The sequence below is a fragment of the Curcuma longa genome, chromosome 1, assembly GCF_044706935.1.
Source record: "Curcuma longa cultivar G26 ecotype Majalengka, Jawa Barat chromosome 1, ITB_CL_G26_1.1, whole genome shotgun sequence".
NCBI classification, from domain to species: Eukaryota; Viridiplantae; Streptophyta; class Magnoliopsida; order Zingiberales; family Zingiberaceae; genus Curcuma; species Curcuma longa.
In genome coordinates, this window is record NC_133861.1 from 729,286 (window position 1) to 748,333 (window position 19,048).

The following is a 19,048-nucleotide window of genomic DNA, read 5'->3' on the forward strand; positions in this document are numbered from 1 at the left end:
CAAGGATTGATGAAGCCATGCTGTCACAGGGAGAAGCTACGTTGCGGATTCTGACAGGGTGGACATTGGTAAGGCCATGGTGGGGATCCATGGTAAACATCTAGAGTTACATGTGACAATCCCAAGCAAGTGAGGGATACAACTTTAGCAAGAGGGACCGACACTTAGCATAAGTTACATATAATTTATTATTTAAAATAAATTATATATTAAAAATAGATATTAATGTATATAATACCTTTATGTTTTGAGAAAAAAATCCAGCAGTGTCAATTGCCCCCATTGGATTTGTCCAGACTCTTCAGTTCATCCCAGAATGGAATAATGAATATTCCACTGAAAAACAATTTTAATAGTTTGAGTGTAATGGATCAAATGTGAACAACTGATGATAAATGTCTATAATACAATAATCTGGTTGTTACCTTCTACAAAGTTTTTGTTGGAGGACAATGATTAGCTAATGAATAAAGAAAGATGTTATGGAAAATATTGAGCAACCATGTTGATTCATAATGAAAATATTTACATAATGTCTTACATTGATAAAATGTACAAATTATTGCCTCTTTCAATGTATTAAGAGTTGAAATGAGCAATAGAAATTTCATCATCAAATGCTTTTGACATTGAATGATTATCATCAAATGAAAGATGACACAACATGACATCTAAGTCATATTGACTCACCCTTGTTATCATTATATCTATAGATGTGATAAAACTTATTCTTCTTTGTCATTGTTAGGTGTTGAATTGTTGACTCTCTCTATCTCAAGATTTTCTTCTATGTCATTGTCGACTTTGAGATTTCTTTGACCTTTAAACTTATCAATAACATAACCGTCATCCTTTCCTGTTTCTTTTATAATGATTCCAATTCAATTTCTAATATAAAGGCTTAATTTTATTTCTCTAATGGTTAGATTTAGTTTTAATTGGTTAAATTTAACTATTAATGGTTTTCTAAAAAAATTAGAATCATATAAAATAAATTTATGCCGAACCAAATCAAATATTTATGTTTCTTTTGATTTCTGATTCATATAAAAAACTGTGTTTTACATGCTGTCACTCATAACTGGATTGTATTATAGAATCTGAATCTTATAATTTTGACAACTATGCTTGCATGCTAATTTGTGGCCTGGTAATAACAATGTGAATGGACTTTTTATTTCTGGATGATAAGCTACACTAATGATGGAAAGTGTGATGGTTATTGTGAAAAAGAATATAGAAAACTTGTCTTATTACAAGGGATAACCCCCTTATTTATACATGAATATAACGACTTATTCTAGGAAAATTATTCTAAAAGAATAAACAGATTATTTATCCCTAAATATTCTAACACTCCCCCTCAAGCTGAAGAATATAAATCATATGTACCCAGCTTGTTACATATGTAGTCAATTCGAGGACCTCTCAGTGACTTGGTGAATATATCTGCTAGTTGATCCTGTGATTTAACAAAACTAATAGATATTTCACCAGATATGACTTTCTCTCTGACAAAGTGACAGTCGACTTCAATATGTTTTGTCCTCTCATGAAAAACTAGATTCGAAGCAATATGCATGGCGGCTTGGTTGTCACATATAAGTGACATTTGTGTAACCTCTCCAAATATTAGCTCTTGAAGTAACTGTTTGAGCCATATAAGCTCTTGACTGGCTATGGCCATAGCTCGATATTCTGCCTCTGCACTGGATCTTGCCACAACATTCTGCTTTTTGCTTTTCCAAGAAACAAGGTTATCTTCGACAAATATATAATAACCAGAAGTAGATTTCCTATCAATGGGAGATCCTGCCCAATCTGCATCAGAATACCCTACGACTCGAGTATGTCTTTTGTCTTCGTACAGAAGACCCTTTCTTGGAGTGCTTTTGATATATCGAATAATCACTACCTGTGATAACAATATCATTAACATAAACTACCAAAAAATATTTGAAGCCGAGATCTTTTGTTTGAAAAGATGCAACCAGCAGATGAGTGGCGATAAAAGACAGAATGGTCAGCCTCACTCCGAGTCATGCCAAACTGTTGAATTACAGTACTAAATCTACCGAACCATGCTCTGGGAGACTGCTTGAGGCCATATAAAGATTTCCGTAGGCGACATACAAGACCAGAAGACTCCCCCTGAGCAACAAAACACGGAGGTTGCTCCATGTAGACTTCTTCGAGCAGGTCACCATGTAAGAAAGCATTTTTGATATCCAACTGATAAAGAGGCCAATGTCGGATAGCAGCAATGGACAGGAATAGACGTACAGAGGACAGCTTGGCAACAGGAGAAAAAGTGTCCCCATAATCCAATCCGAAGATCTGAGTATATCCTTTAGCAACGAGGCGAGCTTTAAGCCGGTCAACCTTTCCGTCTGGACCAACCTTCACCGTATATACCCATCGACAACCGACAATTGACTTCCCTGGTGGTAGAGGAACGAGGTCCCAAGTCCCACTGCTTTGTAAGGCACATATTTCATCGAGCATAGCCTGTTTCCATCCTGGATGGGCAAAGGCATCATCTGCAGTCTTCGGAAGAGAAACAGACGACAAGGAGGAAAGACAAGAAAAATAGGAAGGAGAAATACGATGATAACTCAAAGAAATATAATGAGGAGAAGGATTACGAGTGGAACGCATACCTTTTCGAAGTGCAATGGGAACATCAGACTCAGGAGATGGGACCGGAGGACAAGGCGAAAGACTCGGCTCCAAAGATGAGTTCATGGCAGCGTCAGTGGTGGGCGGCGGCAAGGCAGGACGAGGACGACGCTGATAAATCTGCAATGGAGGAGATGTCTCTGGAGGTGACAAAGACTCCTCCGGAGGATAAAAGATAGCCAATGGTGTAGGCATAGAAGGAGAAACCTCAGATGGAGATCCATTGGGCCCAAAAAATGGGACCGAATCAAAGAACGTGACATCAGCAGAGATGAAGTACCGATGGAGAGTAGGGGAATAACACTTGTACCCTTTTTTAGACCGTGGATACCCAAGGAAGACACATTTATGAGACCGGGGAGAGAGTTTATCCATGCCAGGATCGAGAGCATGAGTAAAACATATAGAACCAAAGACCTTAGGTGGTAAAGGATGAAGAGACTGATGAGGATAAAGAACATGATGAGGTATTTGACCTTGTAAAGTGGAGGAAGGCATGCGATTGATGAGATAGCATGCGGTAAGGACAGCATCACCCCAAAATTGAAGAGGAACATGAGAATGGAGAAGAAGAGTTCGGGTGGTTTCAAGAAGATGGCGATTCTTGCGTTCGGCAACTCCATTCTGTTGAGGGGTATGAGGACAGGACGTCCGATGCAACACACCATGAGACGCCATGAAGGTCTGAAACGGAGTAGATAGATACTCACGTGCATTATCACTCTGCAAGGTTCGAAGAGAAATACCAAATTGATTTTTAATTTCATAGAAAAAAGATTGAAAAAGAGAAAACAACTCCGAACGATCTTTCATCAGATATAACCAGGTGCAACGGGAAAAATCGTCTATAAAGGTAACAAAATATCGTGACCCCAATGTAGAAGAGACACGACTCGGACCCCAAACATCGGAATGAACCAAAGCAAAAGGTGACGTAGCCCGACTCACAGTGCGAGGAGAAAAAGAACTACGGACATGCTTTCCTAATTGACATGACTCACAGGATAGAGATTTTAAGTGGGAAAGACCAGGATGTAATAGTTTCAACTTATCAAGACCAGGATGTCCCAACTGAGCATGAATCAGAAGGGGAGATGTCGCCGCCGAACCAACAAGAGAGGACTGTTGAAGCCGATAGAGGCCATGAGACTCATATCCGAAGCCAATTATCCTCCCCGTACTCCGGTCCTGTAAGGAAACAGAAGATTTAGTAAACGAGATGACACAATCAAGAGACCGAGCAAGCTGACTGATTGATAATAAATTAAAGGGAGCACCGGGAACATAAAGAACATTATGGATAGAAAGAGACGGAGAAGGATGAACAATACCAATACCCTGAGACTGAGTTTGAGAACCATTTGCCATAGTGACATAGGGTAAATAACCAGAAGTTGAGAGAGAAGAAAAAAGAGATTTATTACCAGTGATATGATCAGTAGCCCCGGAATCAAGAACCCAAGGACTCGAAGAGTGAGTTATGCTAGCAAAGGAATTACCAGTGAGTGCAACTGCAGCAGGGGAATCAGAAGTCTTTCGATCCTCATACCATTTCAGAAAATCATCATAGGAAGGTGGTGGGGTCGGATCTGGTGGCAACTGTGAAGTAGAAACAGAACTCTGAACAATTTGCGCAGTCCGGGGAGGTCGACCGTGTAGACTCCAACATTTATCAATTATGTGTCCTGGTCGGTGGCAATGATCACACCAAGGACGTCCTTTGCCACCCTTACGAGGTGGAGGTCTGTTGTTGTTTCGACACAACATTTATCAATTTTTTTTTGTATGAGATATAAAGTTGTTTGCTGTTTGCTATTTGCTATTTTGCCTTCACGCTTCTGTCCGGTGCAAGGTGCAGCGCTTGTATTGCTGAAAGAGGACAGCAAGTAATTGCTGTTGTTGTTGCTGTTGATGTGTTGCTAGAAACGGGCAGGTTGCTGGTCTGGTGGCTTGAAGAAGAAGGGAATTTGGGCTGCTGCAGGATCCTGTGCAGGAAATGAGAAAAGGAGGGAGAAGCGGCTGCTAGAAATCCAGAGATGGTGCTGTTGGGGCGCGTCGAAGAGGGCAGCGCTGAAGGAGCTAGAGAGCGAAACCTTCGTGATTCGGAAGGGTTCCGATTCGAGAGGCGAAGTCTTCGCGATGAATCAACGCGCCGGAGAAGAAGATTTGGGCCTTGATTACCTTGTCGTCAACAGAGGAGACGGCAGCGATCGCAAGCGGAGGAGAAGGCAGCGAAGAGGAGAAGGCAGCGAAGAATCCTAGCCACTGGATCTTCTTCTTCTTTCCTCTGGCGGCCTTCGATCAGAACAGGGAGGCGCGCGTGATTGGAGCGGCGAACAGAGATTCGCGAGCGCAAGGCGCGTGGCGGCGGCGAAAGAGAGAAGGAAGGGAATTGTGGCTTGGTTCGGCGGATAAACCTAAACCTAAGCCAACCTTCGCTCTGATACCATGTTAAAAAAGAATATGGAAAACTTGTCTTATTACAAGGGATAACCCCCTTATTTATACATGAATATAACGACTTATTCTAGGAGAATTATTCTAAAAGAATAAACAGATTATTTATCCCTAAATATTCTAACACTAATGAATAAAGAAAGATGTTATGGAAAATATTGAGCAACCATGTTGATTCATAATGAAAATATTTACATAATGTCTTACATTGATAAAATGTACAAATTATTGCCTCTTTCAATGTATTAAGAGTTGAAATGAGCAATAGAAATTTCATCATCAAATGCTTTTGACATTGAATGATTATCATCAAATGAAAGATGACACAACATGACATCTAAGTCATATTGACTCACCCTTGTTATCATTATATCTATAGATGTGATAAAACTTATTCTTCTTTGTCATTGTTAGGTGTTGAATTGTTGACTCTCTCTATCTCAAGATTTTCTTCTATGTCATTGTCGACTTTGAGATTTCTTTGACCTTTAAACTTATCAATAACATAACCGTCATCCTTTCCTGTTTCTTTTATAATGATTCCAATTCAATTTCTAATATAAAGGCTTAATTTTATTTCTCTAATGGTTAGATTTAGTTTTAATTGGTTAAATTTAACTGTTAATGGTTTTCTAAAAAAATTAGAATCATATAAAATAAATTTATGCCGAACCAAATCAAATATTTATGTTTCTTTTGATTTCTGATTCATATAAAAAACTGTGTTTTACATGCTGTCACTCATAACTGGATTGTATTATAGAATCTGAATCTTATAATTTTGACAACTATGCTTGCATGCTAATTTGTGGCCTGGTAATAACAATGTGAATGGACATTTTATTTCTGGATGATAAGCTACACTAATGATGGAAAGTGTGATGGTTATCAATACATTGTTGATGCATTGCTTTTATTGATCGTACTTTTAGATAGACAAATGTGTAGCTTTGGTCAAACATTGGGCATATTCTACATAAGTGGATAATTCATATTGATGATAATGTTTTTATTGGTAGGACCATTGTTGTTGTTTATATTATATCATTATTCCACTTTATCCTTGGTTATGCATTGCTAAATAAAAAGTTACAAATTATTTCTATTATTGTGAATGTTGAAGTGTAACCTATGTTGGTCATAAAGTTGAAAAAAAAGAGAAGATAATAGACCTTCCATACATAAGTTGATTTAATTGGAGTTTTGTGTGAGGGATATAGGGGGACTAAAGCAAACATTATTTGAAAGTGAAGGTCTAATGTTACTTAGTAGCATGGTTTGGAATCTCGTACTGTGCCGTGTGAAACGGTCAAAATATATTGTTCTGGTAAATCACTGAAACTCGATGCCACTCAACACCAAAGTTCAAATTCTTGAATCATGTCATAGTTTCAATCTTTGACTGAAACATACTATTCTAGTATTATGCCGGGAATCCAATGCATGGTGCTGGTGATGAAGGTTGAAGAAGGTAATGACAGCAATAATAACAATAATGGATAATAATCTTGAATGGATTTCAATCAATCGAGATTTACCATATATGGCATCATAATTTTGATTGACACTAATTTATAGCAAAAGATAATATCTCTAAGTTTATCATATTCATTATTATGAATTATAATTATTATGATTGTATACCATATTTAATCTTTCTATTTATTATTTGAATAACATGTATAAATAAGCCCATTTGGCTGCAATAATAAAATCATCTAAAACAATTATTCTCTATTCTCTATTCTCTTTCATGGTATTTCTCTAAAATTTGAAGAAGAGATTCTAGACTTTTTTTCTATTTATTTTTGTTTATTTTTGTTTTTTGTTTTTTGCAATCTGATGCTACAAATCACAATCAAATAAAAAAAAGAAAAAAAATTATGGGAGCATCGAGGAATAAAATAGAGCAATAAGATTTAGGAAAAAAAGAAAGGATGAATCACTGGTGCATTGTTACTAGTATTTTGATGAGCTTGAGACTGTCAAACCCCGACATGTACTTATCTTCAGTGCTATGCCTTGATCTAGATCCCAAAGTTATTTTTTTTTCAATTATTCTAATTTTCCTTTGATGGAGGTAGAGGGAGTGGTCGTGGTGGTTAAAGCGGGAGAGGAGGCAACTAAGTATGCTGCAGCGAGGAAGAAGGGAGGAGTAGCTAATGTTGTTACGACTACTAGAAGAGGGCAAGAGAGGTTGTTGTTGCTACTTGTGGTTGGATCTTGAGGCATCGGAAGAGAAAAGGAGGAGTGTGGAAGGAGGAGGCACGACATCGGGTTTGGGAGAAATAACACAAGGAATAGAAAAGAAAGATACGAGAGAAAAAAGTTTCATAAGTGGGTTTAGAGAAGAAGGTGTTGCTGGAAAAGAGACTGATCTGCAAGATTAAAGGAACTAGATGGAATGGTGACTCAGGAGTCTCATTGTGTGGCAATATTGGAGTAACATATCTTGTCGTAAATCCAGTTTTTCATGCTCATACCAAGCATATAGAGATTGATTTTTATTTTGTCTGAGAACGAGTGGCAACTGAACAACTTTTAGTTTCTTATGATCTCTAGAGAAGATCAAATTGCTAACATATTCATCAAGCCATTATCTAGATAATGCTTTAACAAGATGACAATCAATCTTAACATCCAAGCACTCCCATTAAGTTTATCGGGGTTCATGATAGTAAGAATAACAATAATGGATAATAATTTTGAATTGAATTTAATCAATCGAGATTTATCATATCTGACATCATACTCAAGATCAACACGAATTGATAGCTAAAGATAATATTTCCAAGGTTATTGTATTCATTGCTATGATTATAATTATTATGATTGTATATCATATTTAATCTTTCTATTTATTATTTGGACAAGATGTATAAATAAGTTCCTTTGATTGCAATAATAAAATCATCCAAAATAATTATTCTCTATTCTCTTTCATAGTATTTTCTCAAAATTTGAAGAGATTCTAGACATTGTTTTTCTATTTTTTGCTTTCTGTTTTCTTATGTTGGTGTTTTTTTTTTCAATCTGACACTACAAATCACATTTAAATCGGGAAAAGGAAAAAATTGCCGGAATGTCAAGGAACATAATAGAGTAACAAGATTCAAGAAAAAAAGAATGAAAGGAAGAATCACCTATGGTATTACCAACATTTTGATGAATTTGAGATCGTCGAACCTCGGTGCATACTGTCTTTAGTTCTACACCTCGATTTAGATCTCGAAGCTATTTTTTTCAATGATCTTGATTCCCGCTTGATGGAGGTGGAGGGAGTGAATGCGATGATTAAAGCAGGAGAGACGATAGATAAGTATGCTATATCGAGGAAGAAGGGAGGAGCAACCAATGTTACTACTGCTGGAAGAGGGTAGTAGAGGCTATTGTTGCTACTTGTGGTTGGAGCTTGAGGCACTAGAAGAGAAAAAGAGCATGGAAGGAGGAGGAGTAGGTGGTAGCGGGTTTGGGAGAAATCACATAAGGAACAGAAAAAAAAAATAGAGAAAAAGGTTTCTTAAATAGGTTTGGAGAAGAGGAAGGAAGGTGTTACTGGAAAAAGACTGATCTACGAGATCAAAGGAACTAGATGGGGATGCGGTGGTGTGGCTCAGGAGTCTCATGGTGTGACAATATTGGAGCGACATACCTTGTCGTAAATCCAATTTTTCATGCTCATACTAAGCATATGGAGATTGATTTTCATTTTGTTCGAGAATGAGTGGCAACTAGACAACTTTTAGTTTCTTACATCTTTAAAGAAGATCAAATTGCTAACATATTCATCAAGTTATCATCCAGACAACGGTTTAATAAGCTGATAATCAAATTTAACGTCCAGACACTCTCATTGAGTTTATCAGGGGTAATGACAGCAAGAATAACAATAATGGACAATAATTTCGAATTGAATTCAATCAATCAAGATTTATCATATCTGACATCATAATCAAGATTAGTAGGAATCGGTAGCAAAAGATAATATTTCCAAGGTTATTATATTCATTGCTATAATTATAATTATTATGATTGTATGCTATATTTAATCTTTCCATTTATTATTTGGACAACATGTATAAATAAGCTCCTTTGGCTGCAATAATAAAATCATCCAAAATAATTATTCTCTATTCTCTTTCGTGGTATTTTCCAAAATTTGAAGAGATTCCAGACATTTTTTCTATTTTTTGCTTTTTGCCTTTTTCTATTATTTTGCTTTCTGTTTTCTTTTGTTGGTTTTTTTTTTGCAATCTGACACTACAAATCACATTCAAATCGGAAAAAAGGAAAAAAATTACGGGAATACTGAGGAACATAATAGAGCAACAAGATTCAAGAAAAAAAAGAATGAAAGGATTAATCACCTGTGTTATTACCAACATTTTGATGAGTTTGAGATCGTCGAACCTCAGCACATACTATCTTCATTTCTACACCTCGATTTAGATCTCGAAGCTATTTTTTTCAATGATCTTGATTCCTCCTTGATGGAGGTGGAGGGAGTGGCTGTGATGATTAAAGCAGGAGAGACAACAGATAAGAGGAGCAACCAATATTGCTACTGCTGGAAGAGGGCAGTAGAGGCTATTGTTGCTACTTGTGGTTGGAGCTTGAGGCACTAGAAGAGAACAAGAGTGTGGAAGGAGGAGGAGGTGGTAGCGATTTGGGAGAAATCACATAAGGAACAGAAAAAAAGATAGAGAAAAAGGTTTCTTAAATAGGTTTGGAGAAGAAGAAAGAAGGTGTTATTGGAAAAGAGACTGATCTACGAGATCAAACGAACTAGATGGGTAGACATGGTGGTGGCTCAAGAGTCTCATGGTGTGATAATATTGGAGCGACATACCTTGCTGTAAATCTAATTTTTCATGCTCATACTAAGCATATGGAAATTGATTTTTATTTTGTCCGAGAACGAGTGACAACTAGACAACTTTTAGTTTCTTACATCTTTAGAGAAGATCAAATTGCTAACATATTCACCAAACTATTATCCAGACAATGCTTTAATAAGTTGATAATCAAACTTAACGTCCAAACGCTCCATTGAGTTTATCAGGGGTAATGACAGCAAGAATAGCAACAAGGGATAATAATTTCGAATTGAATTCAATCAATCAAGATTTACCATATCTGACATCATAATTAAGATCAGCAGGAGTTAATAGCAAAAGATAATATTTCCAAGGTTATTATATTTATTGCTATAATTATAATTATCATGATTGCATGTCATATTTAATCTTTCCATTTATTATTTGGACAACATGTATAAATAAGTTCCTTTGGCTGCAATAATAAAATCATCCAAAATAATTATTCTCTATTTTCTTTCATGGTATTTTTCCAAAATTTGAAGAGATTCTAGACATTTTTTCTATGTTTTTTGCTCATTGCTTTTTTTTCCTATTATTTTTGCTTTCTGTTTTCTTTTGTTTTTTTTTGCAATCTGACGCTATAAATCACATTCAAATCAGGGAAAAAGGAAAAAAAATTACAGGAGCATTGAGGAATAGAATAGAGCAACAATATTCAAGAAAAAAAAGAATAAAAGGATGAATCACCTATGCGCGGTTACTGACATTTTGATGAGTCTGAGATTGTCGAACCTTAGCGCGTACTTGATTTAGATCCCAAAGCTATTTTTTTTCAATGATCTTGATTCTTATTTGATGGAGGTGGCAAGACTGGTTGCGACGGTTAAAGCAGGAGAGACGACAGCTAAATATGTTATAGTGAGGAAGAAGGGAGGAGCAGCCAACGTTGTTACTGCTGCTTGAAGGAGGAGGAGGCGGTGGTAGCAGACTTGGGATAAATCACATAAGGAACAGAAAAAAAACATAGGGAAAAATGTTTCTCAAGTGGGTTTGGAGAAGAAGGTGCTACTGGTAAAGAGACTCATCTACTAGATCAAAAGAACGAGATAGGGTGGTAGTTCAGGAGTCTCAGGGTGTGATAATATTGGAGTGGCATACCTTGTCGTAAATTCAATTTTTCATGCTCATATCAAGCACGTGGAGATTGATTTTCATTTTGCCCGAGTGACAATTTAACAACTTTTAATTTCTTACATCTCTAGAGAAGATCAAATTGCTTTCATATTCACCAAGTCATTTTTCAGACAACGCTTTAACAAACTAGTAATTAAACTCAACGTCTAGGTATGGGTAATGACAGCAAGAATAACAATAATTGATAATAATCTTGAATTGATTTCAATCAATTGAGATTTACCATATTAGACATCATAATTAAGATCAACATGAATCAATAGCAAAAGATATTATTTCCAAGTTTATCATATTCATTGGTATGATTCTAGTTATTATAATTATATACCATATTTAATCTTTATATTTATTATTTGGAAAACATATATAAATAAGAAAGCCCTTTTGGTTGCAATAATAAAATCATCCAAAATAATTATTCTCTTTCATGGTATTTCCCTAAAATTTGAAGAAGAAATTTCAAACTTTTTTCTTTTTGAATTTGACTCTATAAATCAAAATCAAATCGGAAAAAAGGGTAGAAAATCTGCTAGAGCGTCGAGGAACAAAACAAAGCAACAAGATTTAAGAAAAAAAAGAGTGTAAGGATGAATCACCGGTGCGTTGTTATCAATATTTTGATGAGTCTAAAACCGTCGAACCTCGAGCTTACCTGTCTTCAGTGCTACGCCTCGATCTAGATCTCAAAATTATTTTTTTCCAATGATCTTGATTCCCTTTTGATGGAGGCGGAGGGAGCAGTTAAAGATGTAGAGGAGGTGACTAAGTATGCCGTAGTGTGGAAGAAGGGAGGAGCAATCAATGTTGTTAATGCTGCTAGAAGAGGGCAGCAGAGGTTATTGCTACTCGTGGCTAGAGCTTGAGGCGCTGGAAGAGAAAAGGAGGAACGTGAAAGGAGGAAGCAACGACATTGGGTTTGGGAGAAATCACATAAGGAATTGAAACAAAAAGTTAGGAGAGAAAAAGATTTCTTGAGTGGGTTTGGAGAAGAAGGAAGGTGTTATTGGGAAAAAGATTGATGTGCGAGATCAAAGGAACGAGATAGGGTGGTGGCTTTGGAGTCTTTTGATGTGACAATATTGGAGTGATATACCTTGTCGTAAATCTAGTTTTTCATGTTTGTACCAAGAATATGGAGATTGATTTTCATTTTGTTCGAGAACAAGTGACAACTCGACAACTTTTAATTTCTTACATCTCTACAAAAGATCAAATTGCTGACATATTCACCAATTCATCATCGAGACAACACTTGAAATGCTTGTAATCAAACTCAACGTCCATGCACTCCTGTTGAATTTGTTGGGGTAATGACAATAAAAATAACAATAATGGATAATAATCTCAAATTAATTTCAATTAATCTAGATTTACCATATCTAACATCATCATTAAGATTGACACAAATCGATAACAAAAGATAATATTTCCAAGTTTATCATATTCATGGCTATGAGTATAATTATTATGATCGTATACCATATTGAATCTTTTCATTTATTATTTGGACCACATGTATAAATAAGGTCCTTTGGTTGCAATAATAAAATCATTCAAAACTATTATTCTCTATTCTCTTTTATGGTATTTCTCCAAAATTTGAAGAAGGGATTTTAGACTTTTTTTCTTTGTCTTTTGCATTTTTTTGCTTTTTGTTTTTGTAATCTAACCCTACAAATCCCAATCAAATTAGAGAAAAAAATTGTGGGAGTGCCGAGGATAGAATAGAGCAATAAGATTCAAGAAACCAAAGAGTGAAATGATGAATCATCGATGCGTTGCTACCAGCATTTTGATGAGTGAGACCGTCAAACCTTAGCGCATGCTTGTCTTCAATGCTACGCCTCGATCTAGATCCCGAAGTTATTTGTTTTCCAAGAATCCTGATTCCCCTTTGATGGAGGTGGAGGAATTGGCCGCGGCGGTTAAAGTAGGAGAGGAGACGACTAAGTATGCTTTAGTGAGGAAGAAGGGAGGAGCAACCAATGTTGTTACTGTTGTTGGAAGAGGGCAGCAGAGGTTGCTGCTGCTACTCGTGGTTGGAGCTTGAGGCTTTGGAAGAGAAAAGGAGGAGTGTGGAAGGAGGAGGCAACATTAGCGGTTTGGGAGAAATTACGCAAGGAACAGAAGAAAAAAAGATAGGAGAGAAAAAAGTTTCTTAAGTGGGTTTAGAGAAGAAGGAAGGTGGTGCTGGGAAAGAAACTGATCTGCGAGATCAAAGGAACGAGATGGGATGGTGGCTCAAGAGTCTCATGGTGTGATAATATTGGAGCGACATACCTTGTTGTAAATCCAATTTTTCATGCTTGTACCAAGCATGTGGAAATTAATTTTCATTTTATTCAAGAACGAGTGGCAACTTGATAATTTTTAGTTTCTTACATCTATATAGAAGATTAAATTCCTTACATATTTACCAAGCAATTATCTAGACAAAGCTTTAATAAGCTAGCAATCAAACTCAACGTCTAGGCACTCTCGTTGAGTTTGTCGGGGATAATGGATAATAATCTCGAATTGATTTCAGAGCGGCACGAATCGATAGCAAAAGATAATATTTCCAAGTTTATTATATTCATTGATATGATTATAGTTATTATGATTGCATATTATATTTAATCTTTCCATTTATTATTTGGACAACATGTATAAATAAGCCCCTTTAGTTGTAATAATAAAATCATTCAAAACAATTATTCTCTATTTTCTTTCATGGTATTTCCTCAAAATTTGAAGAAGAACTTTTAGATTTTTTTTCTTTTTATTTTATTTTTGCAATCTAATGTTACAAATCACAATCAAATCTGAAACAAAGGAAAAATTTATGGGAGCAACGAGGAAAGAATAGAGCAACAAGATTCAAGAAAAAAAGAATGAATTACCGATGTGCTGTTATTAGCATTTTGATTAGTCTGAGACCGCCGATCCTCGGCGTTTACTTGTTTTCAGTGCTACACACCTTGATCTAGATCTCGAAGCTATTTTTCCAATGATCTTGATTCCCTTTGATGGAGGCGGAGGGAGTGGCCTCGACGGTTAAAGCGGCAGAGGAGGCAGCTAAGTATTCATTAGTGAGGAAGAAGGGAGGAGCAACCAATGTTGTTACTGCTACTGGAAGAGAGCGGCAGAGGTTGTTGCTGCTACTCGTGGCTGGAGCTTGAGGCGCCAGAAGAGAAAAGGAGGAGTGTGGAAGGAGAAATAGGTGGCGGCGACAACAGGGAGAAATCATGCAAGGAATAGAAAAAAAGAGACAGGAGAGAAAAAGATTTCTTAAGTGAGTTTGGAGAAGAAGGAAGGGGTTGTTGGGAAAGAGACTGACTTGCGAGATCAAAGGAAGAAGATGGGGTGACGGCTCAGGAATCTTATGGTGTGACAATATTGGAGCGACATACCTTGCCGTAAATTCAGTTTTTCATGCCATACCAAGCATTTGGAGATTGATTGTCATTGTCCGAGAATGAGTGGCAACTTAACAATTTTGAGTTTCTTACATCTGTACGCAAGATCAAATTGCTGACATATTCACCAAACCATTATCTAGACAACAATATAATAAGTTGACAATCAAATTCAACATCTATGCACTCTTGTTGAGTTTACCAAGGGGTAATGACAATAAGAATAACAATAATGGATAATAATCTCGAATTGATTTCAATTAATCAAGATTTACCATATCTAGCATCATAATCAAGATCAGCATGAATCGATAACAAAAGATAATATTTCCAAGTTTATTATATTCATTGCTATGATTATAATTATTATAATTGTATACCATATTTAATTTTTTCCATTTATTGTATAAATAAGCCCCTTTGGCTGCGATAATAAAATCATCCAAAACTATTATTCTCTATTCTCTTTTATGGTATTTCCTCAAAATTCGAAGAAGAGATTTCAGTTTTTTTTCTTTTTTTTGCTTTCTTTTTTTTTGTTTTTTTTTTATTTTTATTTTTGCAATCTAATGCTACAAATCAAATGAAATTGGAAAAAAAGGAAAAACAAATTGCAGGAGTGCCAAGGAACAGAATAGAGCAATAAGATTAAAAAAAAGAAGTGAAAGGATGAATCATTGATGCACTATTACCAATATTTTGAGAGTCTTAGACCATCGAACCTCGGTGTGTACTTGTCTTCAATGCTATGCCTTGATCTAGATCCCGAAGTTATTTTTTTCAATGATCCTGATTCCCCTTTGATGGAGGTGGAGGGAGTGGCTGCGATGGTTAAAGCGGGAGAGGAGGTTGCTAAGTATGTTGTAGTGAGGAAGAAGGAGAGAAAGATTTCTTAAGTGGGTTTAGAGAAGAAGGAAGATGCTGCTGGGAAAGAGACTGATCTACTAAGTAGTCTAACCATAAAATTATTTTGCATCTGAGTAATGCCTTGTTTAAGTTACGTGGAATCTTCTCTTGTTTTCATTACTTTCTTTGTTGTCTTTGTAGTTTGGTCTACCTGGTGGGCACCTGCAAAGGAATCATCCATCCCAGGTGTTTAACGATCAGAGTAAGTTTTAGATGCTTTAATGAAAAATATTATGCCTGTGGTGCCAAAATAGTATTCTTATTCCTCAAAGTTGAGGAAGAATGTTAGCACAGTATGCTATGATTCTTTTTGCAATCTAACTGGGATCTGCTAGGACTGTTTTCCTTTTTGCTTATTGAAAAATAGCACATCCAAGGTAATATCAAACTATCAATCATACTATTGTTTGGAAGTAATAGCTATAACCAGCATAACGTTTCTCCATTCTACTGTGTTATGGGAATCACATTATGTTTTCTGTGAGTTAGATAACCTCATCACATTTTTGCCGCAAGTAATAGATTCAAGGATATTTGACATTTGTATTGCGAATTGTTTGAGTGAACTGACTAATTATATTGAAGTGTGAATGGTAAGGTTCGGCTACAAATTAATATAAATAGGCTCGAAAAACTTTCTACTATATTTGAGATTGCTTTTACATCCTAGAATATGTAAAATAACATAATATTGTATTTAATAGTATTATTATTAAGGAGCAAACTGAGGTTGATTCATAATAAAAAAAAACAGTTTTATACATTGATGGGAATAACAATGAACAAACTATTATTTATTCTATTTTGTTAACAATTAAAATGAAATGGAAATATGATATTTCACCTTCAAATGCTTATAAACATAGGAAAATTATTGTTAACTCCACTCGCACAGTTGACTTCGGAGTTGCAATGCCATCAACATGGTGAAAAAGAAAGAAAGACAAAGGCGACAACCATGTAAAGAGAAGAAGATGCATTTGACATCACAAAACGATCATGCTATATGAACAGAGGAATGGATGATGTCTTTGGCATCTTAAAGCTTCTCATCGTCAATCAATTCTACCCTCATTATCATCTTTGTGTCTCGATACAATATGATTTGTTCTTGCAACTTCATATGGCAAGATTTATGTCATTGCTAACTCTAAGATTTCACTCTCTGATCTCTTTATCTTTTATTATATAATATAAGATTCATCCTTTCTCTCTTCAATAATGGCTATGGTTTAATTTTTCATCTATTGGATCTAATTTAAAGTCTGTACGTTAGGTTTACTTTTAATTGGTGGAGATCAAATAATTAGTGGAGATCAAATCTTTGCTTGGCTTTTCTTTCTTTTTTGAGAATTGTATGAACACCATTTGTATCAAATCATATTGAATTAAATCATAATGATTCTTTTTCATTTCATATGTATGACATATCATATAAAATCTAAATTTAAAACAAATTTGAATTATATAAAATAACTGAGTAAAACATATGAGATCTGAATAATTGAATGGTGTGCTTCCAACTGTTCAATCAAATGAAACATTTTGATACAAGTGGAAGCTAAGAGTAAATACAATATCATACATGAAAAATACTGATCAAGAATGAGGTATCTGATGGATAATGATGGTAATAGATACAACAATGATAAGAGTAGTACATGAATCATGCATAATTGAACAAATAACCAAAGCAACTAATTAGCTGGATATAGTTGTCAAGATCTAATTTACAGATACTTAAGTTGTAAATTTAATTTATCATAGATCATGGGTAGTTAAAGTTTGAAAATATCAAGAATAGGGCATAATAGGTATGGAAAGTGTCTTTTGGTGTTCTCAGATATTCAGCTAATAGAATCCACCATGTTTAATATGGGAATTCACATTAATGGATCTATTTTTTTGTAGACTGAACTTTATGCTATAGTCCAAACCAAAATAGATATTGGTTGCATTTATGTGTTGTACTCATATCTTTTGGTATCCTCGGACATTCCAATTGACAAAATCCACTATATATAATATGGGAATTTGCATTAACAGATCCATTTGTTGTAGACTCAACTATATACTGGTGTCCGCATCAATAGTGTTTGGTTGTAATTATGTGTCACAGTACTACTATCTTTTGGTGCCCATAGACATTCAGCTGATAGAACCCACCATGTCTAATATGGAAATTCACATATTAATGAATCCTCAACTTTATACTGATATCCAAATCCAAATCAAAATAGTGTCTGATTGTAATTTTGTTGTACTAGTATCTTTTGGTATCCTCAGACATTTGGCTGACAAAATCCACTATGCATAGCATGGAAATTCACATGATGGATCCATTTCCTGTAGGTTCAACTTTATACTGGTATCCAAATCAAAATAGTGGTTTGTTGTATTTATGGGTTGTACTAGTGTCTTATGGTGCTTTTAGACATTCGACTGATATAATCCACTGTCTAATATGGAAAGTCACATTAATAAATCTATTTCTAGTAGGGCCAATTTTATATTGTTGTCCAAATCAAAATAGTGTGTGTGATGTATTTATGTGTCGTACTAGTATCTTTTAATATCGTTAGTCATTTAGCTGACACTATCCACCATGTCTAATATAGGAGTTCACATTAATGAATCTATTTCTTGTAGGCTCAAATTTATACTGATATCTTAAGTCAAAATAGTATTTGGTTGTATTTATGTGTCGTATTAAAACTATAAATGACAATGGGAAAGTAACATAGATAATAGAAGTTCTGTAACTAAATATTTTTAGAAAAGACATTTAATGGTTTAGAAATGTTTATATTGATGACATAAACAAATATTTTGTGTGCAATCATGGAGAATAAAACTATATAATGATTTAACAATTTTAACACAATGATAAAAACAATTTCTTGGTATCATTTGCAATATAAGGTAAGAAATGATTATCTAGACAATAACATTAGACTTCTTTTATTTAACCATTGTCAATTTAATTCTAGAAATACTTTTGTGTGATGGGGGGTCTATTTTCCCCTACTAAGCATGAACTTGATGCTGATGGTAACAATGATTGATCAGGTGGGTCTTGTTGTGGAGAGGGTGAGTGATGGGAACCCGTGTCCTATCTTGTGGACAATTGGAGAACAAAATGAAAACAGGGATAGGGTGATCACTTCGAGGGGATCGATCTCCAATAATCAAGTGAAATTGATTAATCAAAAGAAATTACTTCATTGCTTGTTCTCAAAAAATTGCATAATAACTATATATAACCCTACAACAGTATCAAATCAATATAAAAATTATTAATAAATCTAATAATCTATTCAAAGGGTAAATATTAATAAATCTAATGACCTTATCTAAATTAATAATAAATCTAATAGTATATTCTAAAATAATATTTTGAAGGGGTTATTTGAATAAGTCTATCTGGGATCGTATCATTCCATTGTCTTTCAAAACAACCTTGTCCTCAAGGTTGATCTTTTTTTCCTTTTTTTCTTTTGATAATTTGTATAAAATAGTTTTTTATTGTACACCAATTGAAATCTCCTTTTGATGAAAGCAAATGACCTTTTACGAGTCTTTTTTAAATCTAAA

The 19,048-nt window shown here is 35.1% G+C and overlaps 1 protein-coding gene across 1 annotated transcript in view; it reads left to right on the forward strand.

The window, feature by feature from the left end:
* The window catches only part of LOC141847485 (mediator of RNA polymerase II transcription subunit 8-like), a 39,763-nt gene that overhangs the window by 18,775 nt on the left and 1,940 nt on the right, over positions 1 to 19,048 (forward strand). Inside the window, exon 11 of the mRNA XM_074735871.1 lies at positions 15,596 to 15,656. Coding sequence (XP_074591972.1) covers positions 15,596 to 15,656 — 61 coding nt within the window. The remainder of the gene's footprint in view (positions 1 to 15,595; positions 15,657 to 19,048) is intronic.